Source organism: Pempheris klunzingeri, chromosome 13 (assembly GCF_042242105.1).
Source record: "Pempheris klunzingeri isolate RE-2024b chromosome 13, fPemKlu1.hap1, whole genome shotgun sequence".
Lineage (NCBI taxonomy): Eukaryota > Metazoa > Chordata > Actinopteri > Acropomatiformes > Pempheridae > Pempheris > Pempheris klunzingeri.
The window spans coordinates 10,136,161-10,160,348 of NC_092024.1; the positions used below are offsets into that span (position 1 = coordinate 10,136,161).

General features: G+C 42.7%; 1 protein-coding gene across 1 annotated transcript in view; it reads left to right on the top strand.

The window, feature by feature from the left end:
- LOC139211790 (ryanodine receptor 3-like) overlaps positions 1-24,188 on the top strand; it is a 66,913-nt gene that overhangs the window by 14,176 nt on the left and 28,549 nt on the right. The window contains 30 exon segments of the mRNA XM_070842179.1: positions 172-275; positions 1,028-1,111; positions 1,475-1,634; positions 2,820-2,967; positions 3,077-3,282; positions 3,424-3,598; positions 3,960-4,168; positions 4,257-4,456; positions 4,850-5,041; positions 5,175-5,340; positions 5,981-6,067; positions 6,659-6,885; positions 7,968-8,775; positions 9,169-9,369; positions 10,505-10,607; positions 11,222-11,353; positions 16,799-17,072; positions 17,259-17,373; positions 17,998-18,130; positions 18,974-19,077; positions 19,176-19,311; positions 19,449-19,635; positions 19,791-19,899; positions 19,977-20,097; positions 20,659-20,828; positions 21,459-21,679; positions 21,972-22,062; positions 22,744-22,884; positions 23,487-23,650; positions 23,808-23,886. Of these exon segments, the coding sequence (XP_070698280.1) occupies positions 172-275; positions 1,028-1,111; positions 1,475-1,634; positions 2,820-2,967; positions 3,077-3,282; positions 3,424-3,598; positions 3,960-4,168; positions 4,257-4,456; positions 4,850-5,041; positions 5,175-5,340; positions 5,981-6,067; positions 6,659-6,885; positions 7,968-8,775; positions 9,169-9,369; positions 10,505-10,607; positions 11,222-11,353; positions 16,799-17,072; positions 17,259-17,373; positions 17,998-18,130; positions 18,974-19,077; positions 19,176-19,311; positions 19,449-19,635; positions 19,791-19,899; positions 19,977-20,097; positions 20,659-20,828; positions 21,459-21,679; positions 21,972-22,062; positions 22,744-22,884; positions 23,487-23,650; positions 23,808-23,886 (5,247 nt within the window).

Sequence of the window (24,188 nt, forward strand, 5' to 3'; positions counted from 1 at the left end):
ATTCCCCTCTCCTTGTTGATCCACAATGACACTGACTTACAAGGCTGTGTGTATTTCATATGCATATATTTAATAAACTTCCCCACATAATGTACATGCATATAGAGTTTCAGTGGACCAAAAGGAACGTTGAAATATTGTTCCTATGACCGTTTTTTTCTTTTCTCACAGATAAGGGATGATAATAAGCGGCAGCATCCTTGCCTGGTGGATTTCTCCAAGCTGCCAGAAACTGAAAAGAACTACAATCTGCAGATGTCAACAGAAACTCTCAAGTATGTCGAAGAAATTTGGATTATGGAGTATTATGGATTGGTTTTCTACACAGTGCTTTTATTTTTGAAGAGAAGAGGGAAAAGAAGAGTGTGGGAGAGACGCAAAGAGAGAAGCAGACAGATTATTTACGCACAAGAAAATGACAAGATTCACTTTGCTGACAGGATTCACCATTATATTTTGCAGTAAACATTAACACCTGTAACCACTGTTAGGTTGATACAGTAATAATACATTATTTTCAGTCTGGTAGTATAATCTACTTAGTAACATGTAGTCAGTTCATTTGTTGCATAATACATCAGAGAAACTTTGCGTCCAAAATGATGTTCATAAAGGTTCCAGTGATATTTATTGGGAGTGCTTTACAGAAATGCTCTTGAAATGATTCATGAGAGCATCAAGGTTTGCTGTGATTAATCTTGATCTGTGTCAGGCACATCTGGGTGACACTGATGGGTTTCTGAGTGACATCAAACTCATTTTTACTGTCACTTTGTCCTCTCACAAGGTGTGAAGAAAATTTGTCAAAAACACTTCACACCCAGTGCTTTCCTCTGGGTATTCTTTGTCCTTTTTCTCCTGACAGATTAGGACATGCACAATTTAACCCATCACTGCTCCATTTGAACACCTCTTTTAAACAAACCCACCCTCAATTGCTACTGTTGGATCTACATGTACTGTCAAATCAGAAGCACAGTCAAGGATTAAACACATTCTGCTCACTTTATGGTGGTGTTCCCCACAGGACCCTGCTGGCATTGGGCTGCCGTGTAGTTCAGGTCAATCCAAATGCAGAGGGCTCCCTCAAAAAGATAAAACTCCCCAAGAAGTAAGTGTGCATGCTTATATTTACCGTCTAAATTCAATCAGGACATACATGCCGTATTTAAAACTAGCTCAGATTGTTAGTTAGAAAGATGATAATAAGAGGCAGTTGTTGAGGAAGGTGATTCATATTTTAATCATCAGTGTAGACATGTAATACATTTCTATAGTAAGAGAACGATGAAATGGTAAATCAAAAGGTGTGTAAACCCAGTCTTTGATCAGAAAATGTGCAGCAATATGAGAAAATAGGATATTTAGTGTTGCTGTATGTCCTGCCATTGAGATTTATATCAAGCTGTAAATGTGGGTAAACTAGTCCTGCTGGATTTACCCTTTATTACTTCCATATCTTTTTCTCCTGCAGCTACATGATGTCCAATGGCTACAAGCCGTCTCCTCTGGACCTGTCGGACATAAAACTGACTCCAGGTCAGGAGCTGCTGGTGGACAAACTGGCAGAGAATGCACACAATGTGTGGGCCAAGGACCGCATCAAGCAGGGATGGACCTATGGCATTCAGCAGGTACACTGGATGCATTGATAGACAGTATGCTGGGACCAAAACAAAACTATTAAACTATTATATTGATGGAAAAAGCTAATTTTATATAAAAGATGCAGATTCTTCCTTCTTCTGTTTCCAGGTTTGCCACTGTATTTTTTATGTGCTCAGTTTCTCCTAAATGAATTCACTTCCCATACAGTCGCTACTTTATCAGTGCATGTGTCACTTGGCTTGTTTGCTCTGACATTTCCTGGCTATATGTTATTAGTCAATACGGAGTAATTTACTGTTCTGCAGTAAAGGACAACAAGACATAGAGCATATTGTAGGGAACACACTCGATACAAAGCGTCTCCTCTTGTATGTTGAAAGAACAAGTGCTAAAACTGCACACACTGACTGTGAGCTTTTGTTAGTCTTAAATTAATTAATTAATTTAGAAGACACTTAATATTTGTGTAAAGGGGCAACTTTTCCATTTGTACTATTCACAAAAGAGCAGGCTGGTGTTCATTGGACCCACACACACAGCTTCATATCTGTACACAGCCCTGCATGTTTTCTTGGTAAACCTGCCATTTTAATCGTTACAAACAGCTAAAGTTAGCTGTTTGTCAGTTTGCACACAAACATTTAACTACAGCATCTTTCAATGTATTGCACACACATAATAGTATATATGACCCTTTTATTTGACCTTTTTAAGGCCTTTTTAAGTTAGTATTAATATATATTAGATAATTAAACTTAATGTAACGGATGACCTTGATAAAATACTGGAAACAATATTCTTGTTCATATACTCTGCACAGTACGGTAGATCAGGGGTAGGAACTGATATCATGAGACGCTGACCAGCACTTTGGGCCTCAAGGTTTTCAATTAAGCCGTTTAGTGATATCAGGGAAAGCTGTTATTGCAAACCAAACAAACAAGCCTGTGATTTGCATAACTGGAAGATTTCACATGAAGTCCCAGAGTGGGGACTGCTATGGGAAATGACACAGGAAAGACATGATGGGCAGCAGTAACCCAGTAACAATAAACGGCCAATTAGCTGCTCAATTACATGGATTGACAGCACAGTTGTAACAAACATAACCGTTTTACGATACAATTGATGAGATAATCAGGGATAGTTGGGAATACATTTAGTGCAAATGGATGCATAAAATATTCTCTGACCTCTTCTTCTCCCTGCAGGATCTGAAAAGTAAGCGCAACCCTCGCCTGGTTCCCTATGTTCTGCTGGATGAGCGCACCAAGAAGTCAAACAGGGACAGTCTGCGGGAGGCTATCCGCACTCTGATTGGCTACGGATACAACATTGAGCCCTCGGACCAGGAAGGCGGTGAGTATGACTCGTGGATCTATGGCTGTCAAATTGCACAGATCTTGTGTCTTTTCAAGTGTATCTTGTCGATCCACAACCTGACGCAGTGGCTGTCCCTTCCACACAGTAGGACAAGTGGTCGAGCGGCTCAGCATTGACAAGATCCGCTTCTTCAGAGCAGAGAGGACTTATGCGGTAATGACCGGGAAGTGGTACTTTGAATTTGAGGCTGTGACAGGAGGAGACATGAGAGTGGGCTGGGCCAGGCCTGGATGTAAGCCAGATGTGGAGCTTGGCACAGATGAGCTCGCTTTCGTCTTCGATGGATATAGGGTAAGCTGTCGACTAAACCTAAATCAATCTCAAAATGTTCATTGACGTAGCTTTTTGTTCCCCCGCAGGCATTTTCATTATATATCTGCTATAATCTGTCCCTGAGAGTTTATTTAAAGCTTGTACATAAACTCTCTATAGGGCCACTGTCTAAACATGGGCAGCCGCTTGTTCGGGCGATGCTGGCACTCTGGGGACGTGGTGGGCTGCATGATCAACATGGAGGACAAGTCCATGATCTTCACCCTAAATGGAGAGATCCTCATCACCACTAAGGGCTCCGAACTCTGCTTCACTGACTTTGAAACCGAGGATGGTGAGAAAGTGTGTGTATGTAGATGTGGATAGGATGTGTGTGGTCATGGAGCCGGTTATTGAAGTTTAAGGGCAGGGAGTGTCAGACTGATAAGGTGATTGTAGAAAGTTGTTGGTCATCTTTTAATAAAGTCTTTGCATGCAGAGCAAAGAGCATTAACCTAGAATCATTATGCTGGGCATAAGTGAATAATAATTGGTTCCCTGTAACGAAATCACCCTTATTTGATGAGACACTTGTAAATTGCCTTCTTGCAAAAGCTGGATTGATTTTCTCTCCTCTCCTGCTGTGTGGGTTCTTAGAGACTACTTATTCTTTCCTCTTCCCTCTCCCTTCCTCACTTCCTGTGGCTGTCCTTCAGGGTTTATTCCAGTCTGTAGCCTCGGTCTGGCTCAGGTGGGTCGAATGAATATGGGAAAAGACGCGAGCACCTTCAAGTACTACACCATGTGTGGCCTTCAGGAAGGATTTGAACCCTTTGCTGTCAACATGAACCGAGAGGTCACCATGTGGTTCAGCAAGCGTCTGCCTACTTTTGTTAATGTACCGAAGGACCACAACCACATCGCAGTAAGGACAAAATCAGTGGAATATTTCTAGGTAGAACTCACAAAATTGATTCTTGGATGACGCAAAAAGACTTTCTCCCAATGTACAGGTAACCAGGATTGACGGCACCATCGAAAGCCCCCCGTGTCTTAAAGTCACCCACAAGACGTTTGGCACCCAGAACAGTAACGCTGACATGATGTTTTGTCGCCTCAGCATGCCTGTAGAGTTTCACTCCATCTTCAAATCCAATCCTTTTGTAGACATGAACGGGGTTCATGAGGAAGACACCCTTAAAATCAAACACAGGTACTCTCCGAAATCATGAACTTACACCATATTTATCTGCTTATCTACTTTCGATTAATGAGGATCATGACATCAAGTGTACCATTCAAGTTCACTTTCAATTCGTGTGCAAACATTGAAAGTAATAATGATGCGGTTAAAGTTGTTTGGTGCTGCAAATATCTTATAATGACTTTGAACACAACTCAGCCAATCAGAACTAAAGTCTAAAACTGCACAAATATCCGTCCACTGATTTGTATTGATAAACACCTGTTAATTATGGTTTCTGATAGATATCCATTGAGATCTGTGAGGCACAGTGATGAAAGTAGACGAGTGGACTACAGCAGCATCACTTCGGTATTAAATAATTTTTTTTTATATTCTACTATTTGGTTGCAACATCTGCAGCATTGGCTAACGTTTGCATGTGTCATTGCAGTACTACTACTCCGTTAGGGTCTTCGCTGGTCAGGATCCCACCGGTGTCTGGGTTGGATGGGTTACCCCCGACTACCATTACTATAGCAACAACTTCAACCTCAGTAAAATCCGAACAGTCACGGTAACCCTGGGTGATGAGCGAGGACGAGTCCACGAGAGGTGAGACCATTCTTAGGGAAGCTGTGTCAGTGTTTTTTCAGTAATACTTTACTCTAACCCCCAACACCCCTTTGGTGTTCATAAGTTATTTGGAAACATTTAAGATGAATGACTGATATTTGCCCTCTAATAGTGTGAAAAGGAGCAACTGCTACATGGTGTGGGGTGGTGATGTGACCAACGCTGCTCATGCCACAAGTCGTAGCAACGTGGACCTAGAGATTGGCTGTCTGATAGACCTGTCCACAGGCCTGTTGACCTTTACTGTCAATGGCAAGGAGATATCCACATCCTACCAGGTACTGAATACCTGCAGTATGTAAAGAATAAACCAGACAAAAGTCCAGTTGTGTTTTACATTTGAAGTGAACATTGTTTGATGTGAATAATCATGTTCTGAATACATTTTGAATTTATTTTTAAGGACTTGCATAATATGTAGGGTTGATTTAAAGCTTGCCTGTGGTTTTGCCTGTTCGTCATTTTGTGCCTTCTGCCATTTATGCATTAATGAGTCCATCCAGCCGTAAGTAACTGTCTTATTGTCCAGTTGGCAGTTTATCCTTTTGATCTTTTCTTCCATCTTTGCATAATTTCCAAACAGAGCGGTGACGTCTGTATTGCTGAAGTTCAAACCTAGACTTTGTCTGTTCAGATGCATTAAGAACTAAATCTTAAAGAACCTTTCGAATGGTTTAATCTTCTTATGTTCTCCCTCACTGAAAGTCTGTGAGGCTTCACCCGGCGCTGAGTCATCCCGCCAGCCGACACCCTTGAATGATTATGTACACACACACACCCGCACTAAGTAGTGGAGTTTCATGTTGCATCATTAAGCTGCTTTTGTGCAAGTCATGCTTTATTGCTGCTTCTCAAGCTTTTGATGTGTACATCCTGTTTGGACCTGTTATCAACTTGCTGCTCTTTCGTCTGCTCCAGGTGGAACCAAACACCAAACTTTTTCCTGCCGTGTTTGTGCGACCCACCAGCCCTAACCTCTTCCAGTTCGAGTTGGCTAAAATAAAGGTAGAATCCCCTAATGGTTCCTTTAGAACAACCTTGTTGCATGTATGTCTGCAAAATATGAAATATGCAAGAAAGAAATCTAAAATCCCTGCAACTGCACAAAGTATTGGTTGAGGAAATGCAATTTTTTTACTGCTCATGGTATGCTGCTGTTCATTTGAACCTTTTCCGCAGCACCTTGTTTGACCTCACACCACATCTAGTGATGCAGCCCCCACAGGGCGTATGTGCATCTACACACCATCCAGCTAGGCCCCCTCGGCAAATATTTTAGCATGCTAGTGTCTGCAGCAAAAGATACTGAAAGCTTCACCTACAAGGTTGTTACTTGTGTTAGTTGTTTGCAGGATGAAAAAAGAGGGTTGTGTGGCTAAACAAGAAAGGTAGCACTGACACAATAAACATGACAAAGAGCTCACAGACTGTGATTTGTTCAGTAGTTGTAGTTTAAAATGACTTTCTGTTCCAGAGCAGAACACAGTGTGTTTGTCTTTAAGTAAGAGTGTGTTGGTTAGGGGGTACAAAGCCCTTTAAATGCTTGTTTGGCATTGGAAAAAATAACACCCATCCATGTTTGTTTGCTCCCTTCAGAATGCCATGCCTCTGTCATCAGCCATCTTCAAGAGTGAACACAAGAACCCGGTGCCCCAGTGTCCGCCTCGTCTAGATGTCCAGACCATCAACGCCGTGCTGTGGAGCCGCATGCCCAACACCTTCCTCAAGGTGGAAACAGCCAGAGTCAATGAGAGACACGGCTGGGTGGTTCAGTGTGTGGAGCCCCTGCAGATGTTGGCTGTACATATACCCGAGGAGAACAGGTACAGTACGAGGCTGAGTGTGCTTTTGATCAGTGGATTTTTGGTTGATTTCAAAGGAATAGCTTGACATTTAGGTAAATATACATATTCACTTTATTGCTTCGACACACATCTTCCCATAAAACCATAACTTGTCTTGTGTAGGGATGAAAGTAACAAGATACCTGATACTATTGCTCTTTAGAGATGCTGGTCCATTTCTGAACTTTGTAGACGGTCATCCTAGCTGCTTCTCTCTGCTTCTCTCTGCTTCCAGTCATACCAGTTCATGCTAAGCTAAGCTAACCACCTCCTGGCTCTCGGTTTATATTTACTGGACATTCATGATAATTCATCTTCTCATGTAACTTTTTCTCAAGAATGCAAATAAGAACAACATTTCCCACAATGTTAAGTAATTCCCTTAGATATTCACACATTTTGCACTAAACATTTTGTCAATAATTTGATCCACAGGAACTTAATCAACAATTTCAAACATCAATTCATCATTATAGTCGTTCAAAATGCCTAATATTCACCTGTTCAAGCTTCTCAAGTGTTGGTGGTTTGTGGCTTCCCTCTTATTTATATGAATGTGAACTGAAAACCTTTGTGTGTTTTGCTATTGATCGGATAAAAGAGTTTCAGGTTGTCAGCACTGGACTGTGGGAGACAAACAATGGAACAAACTCATTGTGTGTGTCCTTGAGCTCTTACAAATGTGCTGAATGCATTTCCTTCCTCATAAAGCAGTATTTTATATCCTACATTGTTTACATCATTGTTTACTTGCTAACTATCTTCGTCTTCACTGCCTTTGTTGGGGAGTTGCTGCATAAAGTGGCACATGACTGCCTCCTGTAGATCAGTGGAATAGTGTGAAACTGTTGGCAGGACTGAGTATTGCATCAAACACGTGCACAACATAATCAAAACCGGACCCACTCATAGAAAAACAGCTCCGCAGCACCACTAAAGGTCAAAGACTCCACAGGAAATCTTTAACGAGGCATATTTGATTATCCTATGTGGTAAACAACACCTGCCTGACCGCTAAATCATAATGTATTTTGCTGATCCTCACTCACTTCTCTTCAAAGGTGTGTCGACATCATGGAGCTGTCTGAGCAGGAGGACATGAGGAAGTTCCACTACCACACCCTGAAGCTCTACTGTGCCCTCTGCGCTCTGGGCAACACCCGCGTGGCCCATGCCCTCTGCAGCCACCTGGACCAGTCACAGCTCTTATACACCATCGACAATCAGTACCTGTCAGGCATGTTACGCGAGGGCTTCTACAGTGTCCTGATCAGCATCCACCTGGAGACAGCCAAAGAGGCGCGACTCATGATGAAGGATGAGTTCATCATCCCCGTCACGGCTGAGACGCGCTCCATTCGCCTCTTCTCTGATGCTTCCAAAAAGCACCTCCCACCAGGTGTGGGGCTCAGTACCTCGCTCAAACCCCGGCTAAACTTTGCTCCGCCCTGTTTCATCAGCACCAAACGGGACCTACATCTCTATAGTCCCCAAATCCCCCTGGACGTACTCAAGGAGAAATCAATTTCAATGCTGACAGAGGCTGTTCAGGGTGGGGGGCACCACATCCGAGATCCCGTAGGAGGAGGTGTAGAGTACCAGTTTGTGCCAATCTTGAAACTCATCAGCACCTTGCTGACTATGGGTGTGCTAGGTAGTGAGGACGTTCGGCAGATCTTACTGCTCATTGACCCAAATGTTTTCAAAGAGACACGTGACGAGGGAGTCACCAGGGCCACCGACAAAGAGGGACTCACAGGGGCTGAGGAGAAGGCAGTGGAAGCCGGAGAGGAGGAGGCAGCCAAAGAGGCTAAACAGCCAATGAAAGGACTGCTGGAGAAGAGGCTGCCTGAGCCCGTCAAACGACAGGTAATATTGAGCACATATGAACAGATCTGGCATCATCTTGAATGTGTGTGAACCAATGAAGGTAAATCACCAAATCATGTAAAAATCAATGAACATCTTCATCTGCAAGTGCCAGTTCACTGCTAAAGACTAACACAGCTGTGGTCTCAATCACATGCTCCATAACTGTTCCACCGTTATAGACCCATTCAGAAGTCAGTCAAACATGAAATGGCTCCATCTCGTATTGAGCAAATCATCTCTTGGGTAAAAATGTCTCTTTAATAAGAGGGATAACATGAAATCACACAGCTGTTAGAATGTATTCCTAATAGATTTGCTCGTAACAGCTGTGTCTAGGTGATGCAGTGATGCAATTCTATTTGTTGTCTCCTCCCCTCGTCTGTTCCCCAGATGTGTGAGCTGCTCCACTATTTCTGCGACTGCGAGCTGAAGCACCGCATCGAGGCCATTGTTTCCTTCTCTGACAGCTTCGTCTCCAAGCTGCAGTACAACCAGAAGTTCCGCTACAATGAGCTGATGCTGGCCCTAAACATGTCTGCTGCTGTTACTGCAAAGAAGACCAAAGAGTTCAGATCACCTCCCCAAGAGCAGGTGGGATGAGGACGTACATGTACACCTGTTCAGAAATTCTCAGTTTCTGTCTTGCATGTAAGCCAAGTGCATTGTAAGATTTGTTAAAATATTTCTTATTATGCATTCCTATTGCATTCCACCACAACAAAAACCAGCCAACACTTACATTAATTACAATTTTATGTTGCATATTAAATATATAGGAATTATATTATATTTGTAGAAATGGCAGAAATAGGCAATAAACAATGAAATATCCATAAAACACAAATCAGTGAATACCTCGTGTCTCTTTTGCCCTTGACTATGTAAAATGTAAGAAAATGTTTGCTTTTTAAGCCGAATGAAATCAAAACATGTATTCTATTAGCATATTTAAAAGTCACAAAACTTTCCATTTATTTCAAGTGCAGCTGTGACGTCTTTACCCTGGCAGTTTCACAACAATTCACACCTCTGCTCATGTGATTCTGACAACTCTCACATGTCTGCCATGTGACCTTATTGAAGCTTATGTGGCAGAAAAGATGTGAATCAGCCTCAGAGGGTAAACGCCAGGAACTGTGCATCAGTTAACCAACGAATCCTCCAATCTATATCTGACCACAGAGAGAGCCTGCAGGCTCACTGCTTCAAATGATGCATGTAACTACATAATTCACCGGGAGATGTTATATAACTTCTGTGATTTCTTACATACATGATTTCTCTCGCCGCCCTCAGATTCACTTTCTACTTTTTGAATCGTTGAGCTTGCTCATTTTGGTTCCATGGCCCAGAGTGAATGAGAGCTGGTCCTTGCTCCAAATGTTTCTGAAAGCACTGAACAAAGCCTCAAGGCGAATTCTTGATTGTGGTGTCATTGCTCCAGTGAGAGTGCACGCTCAGCTGTGCAAGAGCACACACACATACAGTGTCCCTTTAGGGTCACAGCTGGAGATAGTTCAGCGCTTCACAGCTACTTTAATGACTTGTCACGGTGTCCTTCGGTCTGTGAGTGCTGAGGGAAAATTAGCCACTTAAGCTGTTTTTTTCTGTGAATCCCACAATGAGATCACATCATGTTCAGATTGCATTCAACACTAAAGACGGAAAGAATTACCAGACATTGCTTATGCATGGAGGTGTCCTCTTTTACATTTCCACATTTTAGATCAACATGCTGCTGACCTTCAGTATGGGAGAGGACTGTCCGTGTCCAACAGACATTCAGGAGGAACTGTATGATTTTCACAACCAGCTGCAGCTCCATTGTGGTGAGATGCAGATTCTGCAAAACCATGTTTATCATAAATCATGTATTTTTCTATTGATGGCTTGATTCAATTGTCTTATGTTGCTTCAAAATGACTGCAGAATTTATTACAGATGTTTTACAAGACAGGGTGGTTTTCAAAAACATACACACTAATTGTGCCTTTTCCGTCTTTGGCTTGAGCTGCCATTGCGTTAAAATCAACTGAATTGCACCAGCACTTCGTCTCCTTTCAGTAATGCTTTCTTTCCCCCTCTCTGCATCACCCCCTGTCTCTTGGCAGAGGAGTTATCGTTCAGTGCCTCTCAGACTGCTCTGACATGTTCACGTTTTGATAAATAATTGAATTGCTCAATCCTCTGTGGCACTACCGATCTAATGGTAGTGTCAGCCATGCCACATAGCACCGACCTGTCATAGCACCCTTCACGTAAAATACAATAAGAAAAACTAATTGAAATTACCAAGAAGTAGGAGATCCTGCACATCCCATACTACACATTATACACATGGCATGTCTGCTAAGCCCACAGGGAGCCATGCTTGGCAGAGATATTGCTTTAATATGCTTTGCTCTCAGTGTATCCAATATATCTATCTGTTTGTGTGGCTCAGGAATCCCTATGGAGGAAGATGAAGACGAGCAAGATACATCTATCAAAGGTCGCCTGCTAATGCTGGTGAACAAGATCAAAGGCCAGTCTCACAAAGCAGAGGAGCCCACAGAGAAGGAGCAAGCTGCACCATGTGAGCAAGTCGCTGCTGTATAGTATTACTTGATATTAGCGATGCTGTACTGTCCCTGCTGTATCAGTATACCTGGGTTCTGCTTGATTTCTGATTGGTGGAGGACGTGGCTCAAAGCTTCTTCCCGCATATTGTCGGAAGAGCTGATTCAATCATGGCATTGTGACCATACAGTAGAAACATTTTTGGAATAGCTAATTTTTACTTTTTCAGATTTTATGTCCAAAACTTGCCAAGAACGAAGAAAAACATCCTCAAGCAAGACATTGAAGTTCTTGTATTCTGTTTTATGTACTGCCAGTACAAAATTGGTGACTTTCCCCATAGGCGCCTGAGCAAGGGAGCAGCGGCACCCCCACCCTCAGACACGTGGGAGCGTATATGTGTTTTTGAGTCCTGTGTTTATGTAAAGAGGTGAGGTCCATGTGTGCGTATGAGGGGTGAGGATATGGCTACTTTTCTTTAGGGCTTAGTTTTTTTAGTGTTTATCGTTGCTTTCCAAATTTATTGTTGATTAGAAACTGAAACGCACTTGATGTTGAATCAGAAGCACAACAAAGCTTGGTTTTGAGTCGAAATATGTCTAGATGAGTCAAGTAGCATTTAAATTTTTGTCTTGGCAAACTGTGAGATATACAGTATGCATTATGTCACTCTGATGCAACATTAATCGGTCGCTCACTGCTGAAACTGGAACAGATCGCAATGAAAAACTAATATGTTTTGTTGCAGCTTTACTGGTCATTATTATTGAAGGCTCTGTGTTGTAGGAAGTGGCATTTTCATGTGTTAATTAAGTCAAAAATTTCCTGCCATACCTCCCTAATTATGCACCTCACTTAACTATAACTAGATGCGCATGACTTTCCTATAGAAGCAGAAGCTCTCACACACATTACCCATTTTCTCTCTACAAACCTCTCGATACGACCTCTTTCACCTCTTCCTGTACGAGCTCTTTCTCTTAGATAAAGGGTAGAATTAAAAGCAGGAGCTCGCACGCTGCAGCTCTAGCACCCTCAGCCTTGCCTCCATTTGTCTGCCTTGCCGGAGTCATGTGGACTGAGTCACCGGGTGGCAGTCATTTCCATTTCAATTTCTTTTCAATTTCATTATGGTAATATGGTGCCGGGTGGAAGAGATGCTCCAGAGTGAAGAGCGTCTTCCGTCAGGCTCGCGGGGAGATGAGAGAGGAGAGATGAAAAAAAAAGCATTGGTGATAAAACCACATCCTTCACCTGATTAAACCCATAGACACATACGTACATGCACGGGCACAACTGCACAATCAAGAGCCCACACCAATCACGGCACTCAATAACTAGGGTGCCACAACAGTATAAACGCAGAACAAATTGTATCTCATTTTCCATCTCAACTACCACTCTGCGTAAGGGACCACCAATCAAGTCGCTGATTGCAAATTATTACTTAACTGGTAGAAAATGCATTCTACCTTGTTCCTTTGGCCTTCAGTGTTTTGAAAGCAGTGTGTTATTTGAAACCACTGCTCACAGTTTTATTAATTAGCTTATTTCTCTGTTTATGGCAGCAATTTTTCTCTTTTATGTATTACATATTTTACATATTGAGATTCACCCTGCTCTGGTAATAAAACAAGACGTGCCTTTAATTGCCTAGACAGATACTAACTAATGTGAAACAGGGTGTTTTATTGTGTCTAAAAACCTATCCTGAGAATCTAGCCATCGTCATACCATCCCCATCTATTCTTGAAAGCAATGTTGGCACCAAGAAGTGGCCAAATTGCACACGGATAAATTTGGGCTGAAATATGTGTTGCTGTCTGCAGAAGCTGAAATGCAATCTCTCCACGGGGATTTGGTGTGACCCTGACATAGAGCGTATAAGACCACCACACTGATCTCCAAGGAGTGAGGCTAGATGAAAATGGAGGAGTGTGTATTTTTCCTTAAAAGAGTGCTTTGGATGGTGGCGTTGGTGGTGGTCTCTGCAGGGTGTTGTGTAAGAAGTGATTGACTAGAGGGCTGGTTTGCGGTGGCAGCTGCAGTTCAGGAGCATCACGTCTACCCCTGTAACAGCTGGAGGCGTCAGAAAGCGAGGGAGGGGAGTGGAATAATTTCTAATCTCTGCGGGCAAATTCTCTTATCTGCTAGAAGTGTTTCTTTTTTTCTTGGAATAATTTTGTGATTATACATGCTCCATGTTGGCAGTATGAGCCAAGATGCTTAGCCTTAGTCGTTTTTTTCTTTCAGTAGTTTTTGCATAGTAGATTTAGACTTTATGGTTCATCTTCAACAGAGCCTCAAAAAACAAGATGCACAACAAGCACAACCAAACCAACTGTTCTGGGCTGTGCTTACAGTGAAATGCTAACATAAGCACACTAACAACGCTAACATGCTGATTCTTAGCAGGTAATGTTTACCTGCTAAGGGGAACATGAATGTCTGTACCAAATTGCATGCCACTCCCTTTAATAGTTGCTGGGACATTTCACTCAGAGGCACTAATGTGAACCTGCAGGTGGTGCTTAAGGGAAAGTCAGGGGGTCACCAAAGTCAGTGGGATTAATCCTCTGGAGACCACGATTGTCTGTGCAGAATTTGATCAGAATCCATCCAGTAATTGTTGAGATATTTCAGTCTGGCTCAACTTTACATTATATCTCTATCTATAGCCTTAGTTAGTTTGCAAGTTTAGCTTGTTGTCTGTTTTATTTGCTTAGCACATACTGCATGTTTAGTATGTTGATTTATATATAGTTTGGAACTGGATGTATTTTGTGTATAGGTAGAGGACAGTATGTCAGACTTTGAAAACCAAAATAATATCTTATATAAGAAGAGGGTCTGCCAAGAGGAGGGCCAGAGTGGAGATAATATGATTTATCCTGTACTAATACTGCAGCTGTAACTTTTCCTCCTCCCATCACATCATCTGGCTCAGGGAGACCCTGAACACACCAAAGGCGCCGTCGTCTGAGCCATTATTTCACAGGACCGAAATAAAAGGAGCGCAGGAGTCGTATTCTTCCCCTGATGAATGGTTTATCCACCAGAAGCGTTTAATGCTCAGACCTGATGACTTGCCCAGAAGAAACAGGGATTGTGTGTGAACTCCTGTGTCATAAAAACCACCAGCTTTGTCGTCAGCATTGTTTGTTGGGGCGTGTAGTGAATGGAACGTGCTGGAGGGGTGTATTCAAGAGCAAGACAGACAGTGAGGGAACGCGGGAGAGTGTTTGATAGTGTGACAGAATGAGAGTCAGGTGTTGTGAAGCATCTTGGCTGAGAGGAAGAAATGTCGCTTCTCATTTTGGAGCAAGCTGGGGCTTCTGCCCTTTCTCTGACACCCACGCGACTCTCGGCGGCGGGATCGGTTACCACTGACTGTGACATTCTCCTGGCTCCCCACCCATCGCACAAAACACGCATACACACACATGCCCTGCGATGATTGACAGCCTGGTGTCAAATAGTCTTTGGAAAACCAACAGATCCAATCAACCAGACAGACACAGGGGTCTTAAAAACACAATTACCTAATTGCAATACTTTTAAGGAAATCAATTGTGTATAAATAGCTCCATTTATATGCTTCAGAGTCGTTTAAGCGATGTCTGTCTCTCCTTTGTGTATTTGTACCCACACACAGTATATGTGCACACCCTTACGCACACACCCTATTGATCCAGTTTTAATGAAGCCTTAAGGGTACCCCACATATGAGCTGTCCAAACAAATGTCCTAGTTTAACCACAGAAGTATAATATTATACTGTACAGGACTATTAATACCATGTCCACTTCTCTTCCCTTAGTCGTTACATAACACGACTTTCTTTTCACTTCGCTGAAAATGTGCCTTTTCATGAATGAGCTTGCAAACTGTGTTTTTCATCGAATAGAAGAGGAAACTCTGACATTGTTGAAAAACAGCTGATTACTCTGTTAGAAGCTGAGCCTTGTAAATATGTCTGATACGCGCATGCACCGCTATTAGCTCAACTAAAGCCACATGAAAGAGTTTGGAGGAGTGGTCTGTCATTTTAGTTCTGCGCTCAACGTCTTATTTGCTCCACTAAGCCAGTATGGTAATACAACCTTTGAATTGCATCACGTGAGGAGGCCCTTTCAACCAGTAATCACACTAATAAAGCTTTGTGTTGGATGTGTGTCTTCATGTGCGTGCATGTCAGTGTTTAAAGGAGACATGCCTTATGGTGGGTCGCTTTGCCTTGTGTGACCTCGGTCAATGGAACAGTTGAGAGGAACAGTTAATGGAAGAGAGGTTGCTGCATATTGTCCTCTTCATTCCAGTGATATGCAGTAAGGATTACAAGACTTTTACTTACAGCCAAAGCAAGTCATTCTTATATGCTGTTGAAAATGACTGTATTGTTCTAACCAATACTCTCCTTCATAATTAATAACTATAAACACACCCAGCTATATTTTCTTTTTGGCAATCTTCATTATAAGTTCAGTGTAAAAATGTTGTTTTGAAGATCTCCAGAAGCGGCATACTGTCGGGGGAAACTTAAACATAGAATTAACTATGCAACATTAAAGTTGCATCAATCAATATTTTCCTTTTAGCAATTGATCAAATTACTGTGTGTAATATGAAAGAGCTCCTTTGTATAGATGAACCCACAATAAACTATGATCCACTGCCACTCTCCTCAGGTCAGTTGAGCATTTTAGGGTCTTTCAGATCACTGTTTTGGTTTAATTGGCCAAACCTTTACCTTTACTAACCTTTACTCACTGCTCTTATCTGCATCATTTTCAGCATCTCAATAAAGCTACTTTCAGTGATAAAGCTCTGATAAACCTGCTGTACCTGCCCAACACTAAATGACAGCAAGACAAAGTTAGCAACGAGCTTGCGAACACAGTAGAGCATTTAGCAGCTAATAGGAGGAGTTGGTGAGAGTGAGACTTTTTTCCCCCCAAATGATCAGAACCATGACTGGTGTTTTTATCATTCTGTGTCTGCTGAATATTTATATATGTTAAACATCACCACATTAAATTTACAAGGTCATGTTATGCCTCTTTTGATTTAACAGCTTGTTCCGCAGCCACCGAAACAGACGTCTCTGTTTTAACTGTGATATAAAGTGATGCAATTTCTATTCATGCGTATGACATACAATGTGGATGGCAGGACTCAGATATATACAATCAATGACTTTTGAAGGTTGATTGTTGTGTTTATTTAATGTTAGAGGGACATTTAATTGATTTTACTGAGTAATTGTAAGACTACAAAATCCAGCATTTTTGGATCTTTGGATCCCTAGTCAGGACAACTTAACCTCTGCTGCATTGTTTTTCTTAATGTGTAAAAAATGCTGGTTGTTTTAAGTAGGAGATGGACGGTGTCTGACCACAGCCTAGCCAATATCCAGTTGTGGGAGGTTTCCTTCTTTGAATTGTCATACATTTCTTTTCAGCCAACCTGAAGGAGTTGATCTCTCAGACGATGGTCAGCTGGGCCCAGGAGTGTCACATCCAGGACCCAGCGCTGGTACGCAAGATGTTCAGCCTGCTGAGGAGGCAGTATGACAGCATCGGGGAGCTGCTTCGGGCCATGAGGAAGACTTATACCATCAGTGCTGCCTCGATTCAGGACACCATCAACCTCCTGGCCTCTCTTGGTCAGATCAGGTCTCTGCTGTCTGTTCGTATGGGGAAAGAGGAGGAGAAGCTCATGATTGATGGACTTGGGTAAGTTGCATTTGCCACAGATGAGCTCTACTTCTGTTTGATGGTTTTGAATTGTTAGCTGAACTTTTATCATGTTTCTGGTCTTTCTTATCCTTTGCTTCTTTCTGTACCAGTTTGGTATCCTATTGAAATGCACTGTGTTTTTAATGAATGTTAAGTATCCATTACGTCTTTTGTCCTCTCCAGTGACATCATGAACAACAAAGTTTTCTACCAGCACCCCAACCTAATGAGAATACTGGGCATGCATGAGACTGTTATGGAGGTCATGGTCAATGTGCTTGGTGGAGACAAATCCCAGGTTTAACAACTTCTACCTCTATATTTATCTCTGATTATACACAGGCTCTGTTTGTACATGGACTCTTAAAGAGGCACCCATGGGGTTCACTGCACCACCTCGCTAGGAATTATGTCGCTAACTGAGAAAGTTTGTGTTTTAGTCCTGTTTTTGTGTGTTATCATTTAAGCGTGGTTACAGAGTGAGCGTGCGTTAATGAAGACGCCATCCCAGTAGGTGGGCTCTCTCCTCAGGCTGACTGCATCAGAGTCTGGGAGGGAGGACAGAAAAGGCAGCGTGTGGCTGGCTGGCAGCGAGTGAAGGTGTCAGGCCTTTTAGACGTTAATTAGGAACAAAGACATGCGGGAGACTTATAGTTACATGCCTGGACAAAGTCAGTACAATAAGCTCAGAATAAAACAGCAACCTCTCAAAAACCACTGGATTTCAAATTACAGTTTGGTTTTTTTAGTGTTTTTCTTTAGTTTACACGTGTCTAGACATGAAGATAACTTAGTGTATTTGCGTGTATTTCAAGACTGTTTACTTGTATGCTTGGTTGTGATTTTACTACAGTTGTCTCGTTTTAAAATCCAACCAGGGAAGATGTTTGATCCTACTTAGTCTGTGCATGCCATTCCACAGGAAATTGCCTTCCCGAAGATGGTTGCCAGCTGCTGTCGCTTTCTGTGCTACTTCTGCCGGATCAGCCGTCAGAACCAGAAAGCCATGTTCGACCACCTCAGCTACCTGCTGGAAAATAGCAGTGTGGGCTTAGGTGGGTACACCTCTCTATGTTTCTGCTTAGCCGCTCCTCTGAGAATCATTCATCATTCTCATTAAGGGTTAACCATATTACTACACAACTTAAGCAGGAATCAACCAAAATGCACAGACTGTAGGACTCACTAGAGGATGTTCTTAAAGACAATGTAGTTTGACTTACTCATAAAACGAGCTCTAGGATAGATTCTAAAAACTGCCGTTAATATTGGTGATGCATTGCAATCACTAATTTGCCATCACAGGACTTGTTCTGTGCCTCTGACCTCACATACGTATTAGCCTAGAACTGCAGAAGATGTGTGTGTAGTTGTGAGTCTGAGTCTGAGCAGAGAGTTTCTCAGCAAAGGGAGCAACTCATCCCCACTCTCTTAGAAGATGGTGGTGCCACAGTCTCAGAGAGCAGAAAGCCCTGCTGGGGCGAGAAACATCTGCAACCAGTCATGAACGCATGCACACACACTCTTCACAGATTTCTCATTAAACGGGTGACAAAAGGTTATGGAACAGTATAAGCATAAAAAAAACCTGAAATCACAGGAAAAATATACAATCTCTAACCACAGTATTATAAATGATGTGTTTGTAGGCAGAGTTACATAAACTGGTTCCTATAAACCCTGTGAAATATGAATAATGTGCATAAATCCTATTACATATCCATTGCAAATTGGTAAAGGAAATTTTCCCTTAACACTGATGTTAGATCAGCTGCCAGTGAAGGAGTGGAAACACCACCACCTGCTGTTTGCTATTTGTTCAAACGTAAACACAGACACAAGCTAATACAAGAGACATCAGAGTAAACGGCTGACTGTCAGTGTACTTTGTATTGTAGCTTCACCAGCTATGAGGGGCTCCACTCCTCTAGATGTGGCTGCCTCCTCTGTGATGGACAACAACAGCCTGGCTCTGGCTCTGGAAGAACCTGATCTGGACAAGGTAAGACTCAGCCTCCGTGCTACTGTAGTGTGTATCTGCTTGATGTAAAGAGAAATGCCAACCAAAATCTATCTGTGATGTTATATATGTACCCATAGGTGGTCACCTACCTAGCAGGCTGTGGTCTTCAGAGTTGTCCGATGCTCCTGGCTAAAGGTTATCCAGACATCGGCTGGAACCCCATCGAGGGGGAGCGTTACCTTTCCTTCTTGCGCTTTGCTGTCTTTGTCAACGGTATGACTGCAGTTACCATTTGGTGCCCCACTCTCTCTTTCTGTTTTACTGTATCTCTATCTAAACACAGTTTTTCCACTAATTTCCACTAAGACTTTCTTGTATGTACTTGACATGATTTAATGTTTGTGTTCCAGGCGAGAGTGTGGAGGAGAACTCCAGCGTTGTGGTCAAGCTGCTCATCCGTCGTCCAGAGTGTTTTGGACCTGCCTTGAGAGGAGAGGGAGGGAACGGCCTGCTGGCTGCCATGAAGGAAGCCATCAAGATCTCTGAGACGCCGGCTTTGGACCTGCCGGGTTCTGTGCATGGAGTCAGCTCTGACACGTGAGCCATGAAGATCAAGAAAAGCTTATCAAATCGATGCTTGGGACTTTACTAGCTGCTTATCCCCTTTGCCTTGTGTTTTTACTCCCTTTTAAGAATGGTTTCCCTCCTTCTGTGTCTGTTTTTCCTCAACTCTTCTCTTTTTCTGCTGTCAGGTCTGCTGATGGCGATGATGAGGAGGAGGTGGTACACATGGGCAACGCCATCATGTCCTTCTACTCTGCACTCATTGACCTGTTGGGACGTTGTGCCCCAGAGATGCACGTATGTATAGAGAACCTGTGAATTCATTTGTTGATTTTCTCAGACAGATCATTTTCACCTCCTTTTCTCCTCTTCAGCTCATTAACAAGGGGAAGGGTGAAGCTCTGCGCATTCGTGCCATCCTGCGCTCTCTGGTTCCTACTGAAGACCTTGTGGGAATTATCAGCATACCGCTCAAAATGCCCATCATCAACAAAGGTCAGAACGTTCTCTCTAATGATACACAGCGGCATACTGTGCAACACACCTTCACACTTCCATCAGAGGACACATCTTACTCATTTGCATGCTACCACAGAATGTCTAGCTCACGTGAAAGTAAAATGGTTTACAAAAGTCTGCACATTCAGTGCAAGGCGGAAGGTTATTGATTTAATTTCACCGCTCATGCCTTTTTAATCAGCACAACGCTTTACTGCACACTCCCATAGCTCTGAGTAAGCCAAATCATTTCTATAGCAAGCTGTCTTGCTCTATTGATTGATCGGCATAAGCATGGAAAGACTCGCCTCTTAAATTTGCTGCCCAGAGCACTGCCACACAGGCTCTGTCAGCAGGCCGAGTGAAGAAAGCAAGCTCCAGCAGCAGAAAACTCTCATCTGCTGCTGCATGCTGCCTAATGAATACACATGACTCCCCTAATCAGAAAAGACTTGCCATTATGTACTGTAGGCTGTTCTCTGGGCATCTCACTGCTTCACACCTTTGTGGTTCACTCTATGTGTTGTGCCTTGTTTTTCCTGTCTCAATCTCTCTCAGATGGGTTGGTGACAGAGCCGGACATGTCAGCCAGCTTCTGCCCAGATCACAAGGCCCCCATGGTGCTGTTTTTGGACAGGGTGTATGGTATCGAGGACCAGAGCTTCCTGCTTCACCTGCTCGAAGTGGGCTTCCTTCCTGACCTGAGGGCTGCTGCCTCGCTGGACACGGTAGGAAAAACAACGCTGGAGATATGTAATGAATGTCCAGCGTCTGTACCGTGAACTTCATGAAGGAGTTTCAGGCCAATAATATTGTGCAGCCTTTTATACTAATGGGGAGCTCCTCATTAAGTCATTCAAGTTCCTATTTGGTTGATTAATGTAATTGTTCTTTACTTTTATTTATCAACAAAACGTTTATGGAGTTTGAAGTAGATGAACAAAAACTTGACTTACTCATATCTAAACTCTCAAATCTACAGGGTGCACACTTTTGGCTAAAGTAAATCATCTCCATTTGTGTGTGAAAGATGTGTACAATGCAGTAGGTAGTTTGAATTAACCTCTGGTTATTCCATAGACAGCAACGAGAGCCCTTGCTAAAGGCTTGAATATCTGTGACTCTATGAGGTTCCTGCCCCGGTCAACAGTGTTAATGTGACAGAAGCTAAAAATATTGCCCAACCCATGGCTATTATCTCTGACATCAGACACAGCACAGTGCTCTTCACACTGGCAGATACTCATTTAATCCATGCAACATGTTACAGTCTGATATCTGGGAACTTCTACTACTCTTTGAAAATGGTCATCAAATACAGTATTTGATTTTACACGTGTGACTCTTTCATTCTACAGGAGGGTCTATGTACCACAGAGACGGCCCTGGCCATGAACCGCTACATCGGCTCAGCCTTGCTGCCCCTTCTCACCCGCTGCGCCCCTCTCTATGCCGGCACCGAGCACTACGCCACCCTCATCGACTCCACTCTGCACACCATCTACCGCCTTTCCAAGGGCCGCATCCTCACCAAGGCCCAGAGAGATGCCATTGAGGAGTGCCTGCTGGCTGTCTGCAAGTGAGGAGCATTCTGAGCTTTCTATTAGTGGAGTAAAGTTAAAAGTATTTCTAGGTTTTGTGCATTTTTTTTGGATTGGTGATAATACACCAAACACTTGTGGTATCTCAGCTGGCAGGAATAGCAAAAATAAACAGTTTTATCTGCTTTCTAATAAAACTCTATTAAAACCCAGAGCCTGTTTCCCCAAAATATCCCTCTAAAGCAGTGAGACAAAAGAGTCTGAAGATGTTCTGGCTGAAGGCAGCCCAGGGCAGTAGCACTCTTATCTCTCTCTCACCTTATTCTGCAGGCACCTTCGTCCCTCCATGCTGCAGCAGCTCCTGCGCCGCCTTGTCTTTGATGTGCCCTTGCTGACTGATTACTGCAAGATGCCTCTCAGGGTGGGAAACCATTTCTTCACTTTTCTCACTTCCATCCTGTATCTTTATCTCATTTTTTTATGCTTGTGTGCCTCAGTGTTAGTTTCCTGTCTGCCTCATCAGCTGTCAGCCTTTTCTTGTCTTTTTTTCTCTTTTCTACGTAAGCTAACCTGTTTTTGTGGTTGCTGCTTGGTCACACTTTAGCACTTGTCCACCAACTCTATTGCAGGTGTACCTTTAATGAAATATAACTGGTGTTCACCTCTCTCTCCCTCAGTTACACACCCACACACCCAAAGGTGCACATTTGTAACACACCCATGGTGTTAATCATCCTGTGTGGAAGAAGTGGGTAGCCACAGGAGGGAAAACATGGGGATGAAGTATTGGACTGTGTGATTACAGGCTTGTTGGCCCCACTGCTCCACCTCATCCGTCTGGCCACACAAGAGAAATACTGTAATGTAATAAATTGTGACTGGCCCTGTGAAATGGTGGACACACTTGTTCTATACTTTCATATACGCACTTAGATTTCATTTGTGGTGAGCTTGTTTCCTCAAAGGTGTTATTTGCTATGAATGCATGGTCCAGTACCAGGGTGCTGCAAGTATGGGTGCTGGCTGAACACATACACATACAGTTAACTGTCCTGTTTGCTAAATTCCATGTGTTGATCTTTGCCCTATGTGTGTCCTCCAGCTGCTAACCAACCACTATGAGCAGAACTGGAAGTATTATTGCCTCCCATCTGGCTGGGGCAGCTATGGCACAGCGTCCGAGGATGAATTACTGCTCACCAAGAAAATCTTCTGGGGAGTATTTGATTCTCTGTCCCAGAGGGTGAGAGCTCACTCATATGCTGCACAAAGTTATTTTTCTTTTATATTTGCTGAGTGATAGTCATTAACATATATTTGACAAATGTTTGACATCTACATTAAGTCAAAAATCATTATGTAGGAGAGTGTTATGCCACAAATGCTCTACAAAAGTGATAAATTGTTAGATAAAAGTCACCTAATTCATCACAGTCTTGATTAACATGCATTTATGCATGGGACTTATTGGCACAAAATATCTTGAGATCTGTTCCTGATGCAGATGGCTGCACTCAGCACATCTCTCGAAATGCACACTCATGAAAGGAGGCTGTGCAAAGGGCCGGCCTGAAACGTCAATATGTGGATAGCCATCATTGATCCAAAGCCTCTAGTGCAGTGGTTCCTCAGCTTTTAGAATAATTCTTCATTAACATCTCTTCCGTAGGCCCCTGAGCTGTTACACTTTGGCTGCATACAATGTCTTTATTTAAGTAAATGAAAAACTAAACGCAGTACTCGTATTTGTTAAATAACAGTACAATTTGCACGACTGAGCTTAAACAGAATTTTAAGACCTAAGTTGTGCATTTTCTCTGTTGCTTTCTTTCTCTCACCATGCAGAAATATGACCCAGAGCTATTCAAGATGGCCATGCCTTGCCTTAGTGCCATCGCTGGAGCTTTGCCACCGGACTACGTGGACGCCTCCATTAGTACCACTGTGGAAAAGCCTGTTTCAGTAGATGCTCAGGGCAACTTTGACCCCAAGCCCATCAATACCGCTAAGTAAGCCAAGTTGGAGCCAGACATTATTAAGAAATATAGTATCAGCCTGACTTATTACATTAGACCTGTGAGGACATGCACAGTGCATGACTGTACATGACTTCAGTAACATACATTTGCTTGCACCAGCTGACTTATTGTCACACTTTATTTCCAGCATTGCTCTTCCAGAGAAGCTTGAGCACTTTGCCAATAAATACGCAGAGCATTGCCATGAGAAATGGTCAGCAGAAAAGGTAAGGCCAAAGATAAGAGCTCTCACCTGGGAAAATGGCTATTAAACTGCACAGTATTTGACTTGGAACAAGTCATGTGTGCTGTAAGAGAAGGAGAGGACACTTAAATATCTCTCCTTTAAGAAATGTTCCTCTCAGAATCAGCAGTAAAGTATTTCTGCATATCAAAGTAGTAAAAAATCAGATCAATTGCTTGATATTGTGCTTTTTTCCAATATCACAGCATTGTTTACTTCAATTGTGCCTCATTTTTGTTATTAAAAGGAAATTCTGACAATTAATATGCTAGTCTCTGTGTAGAA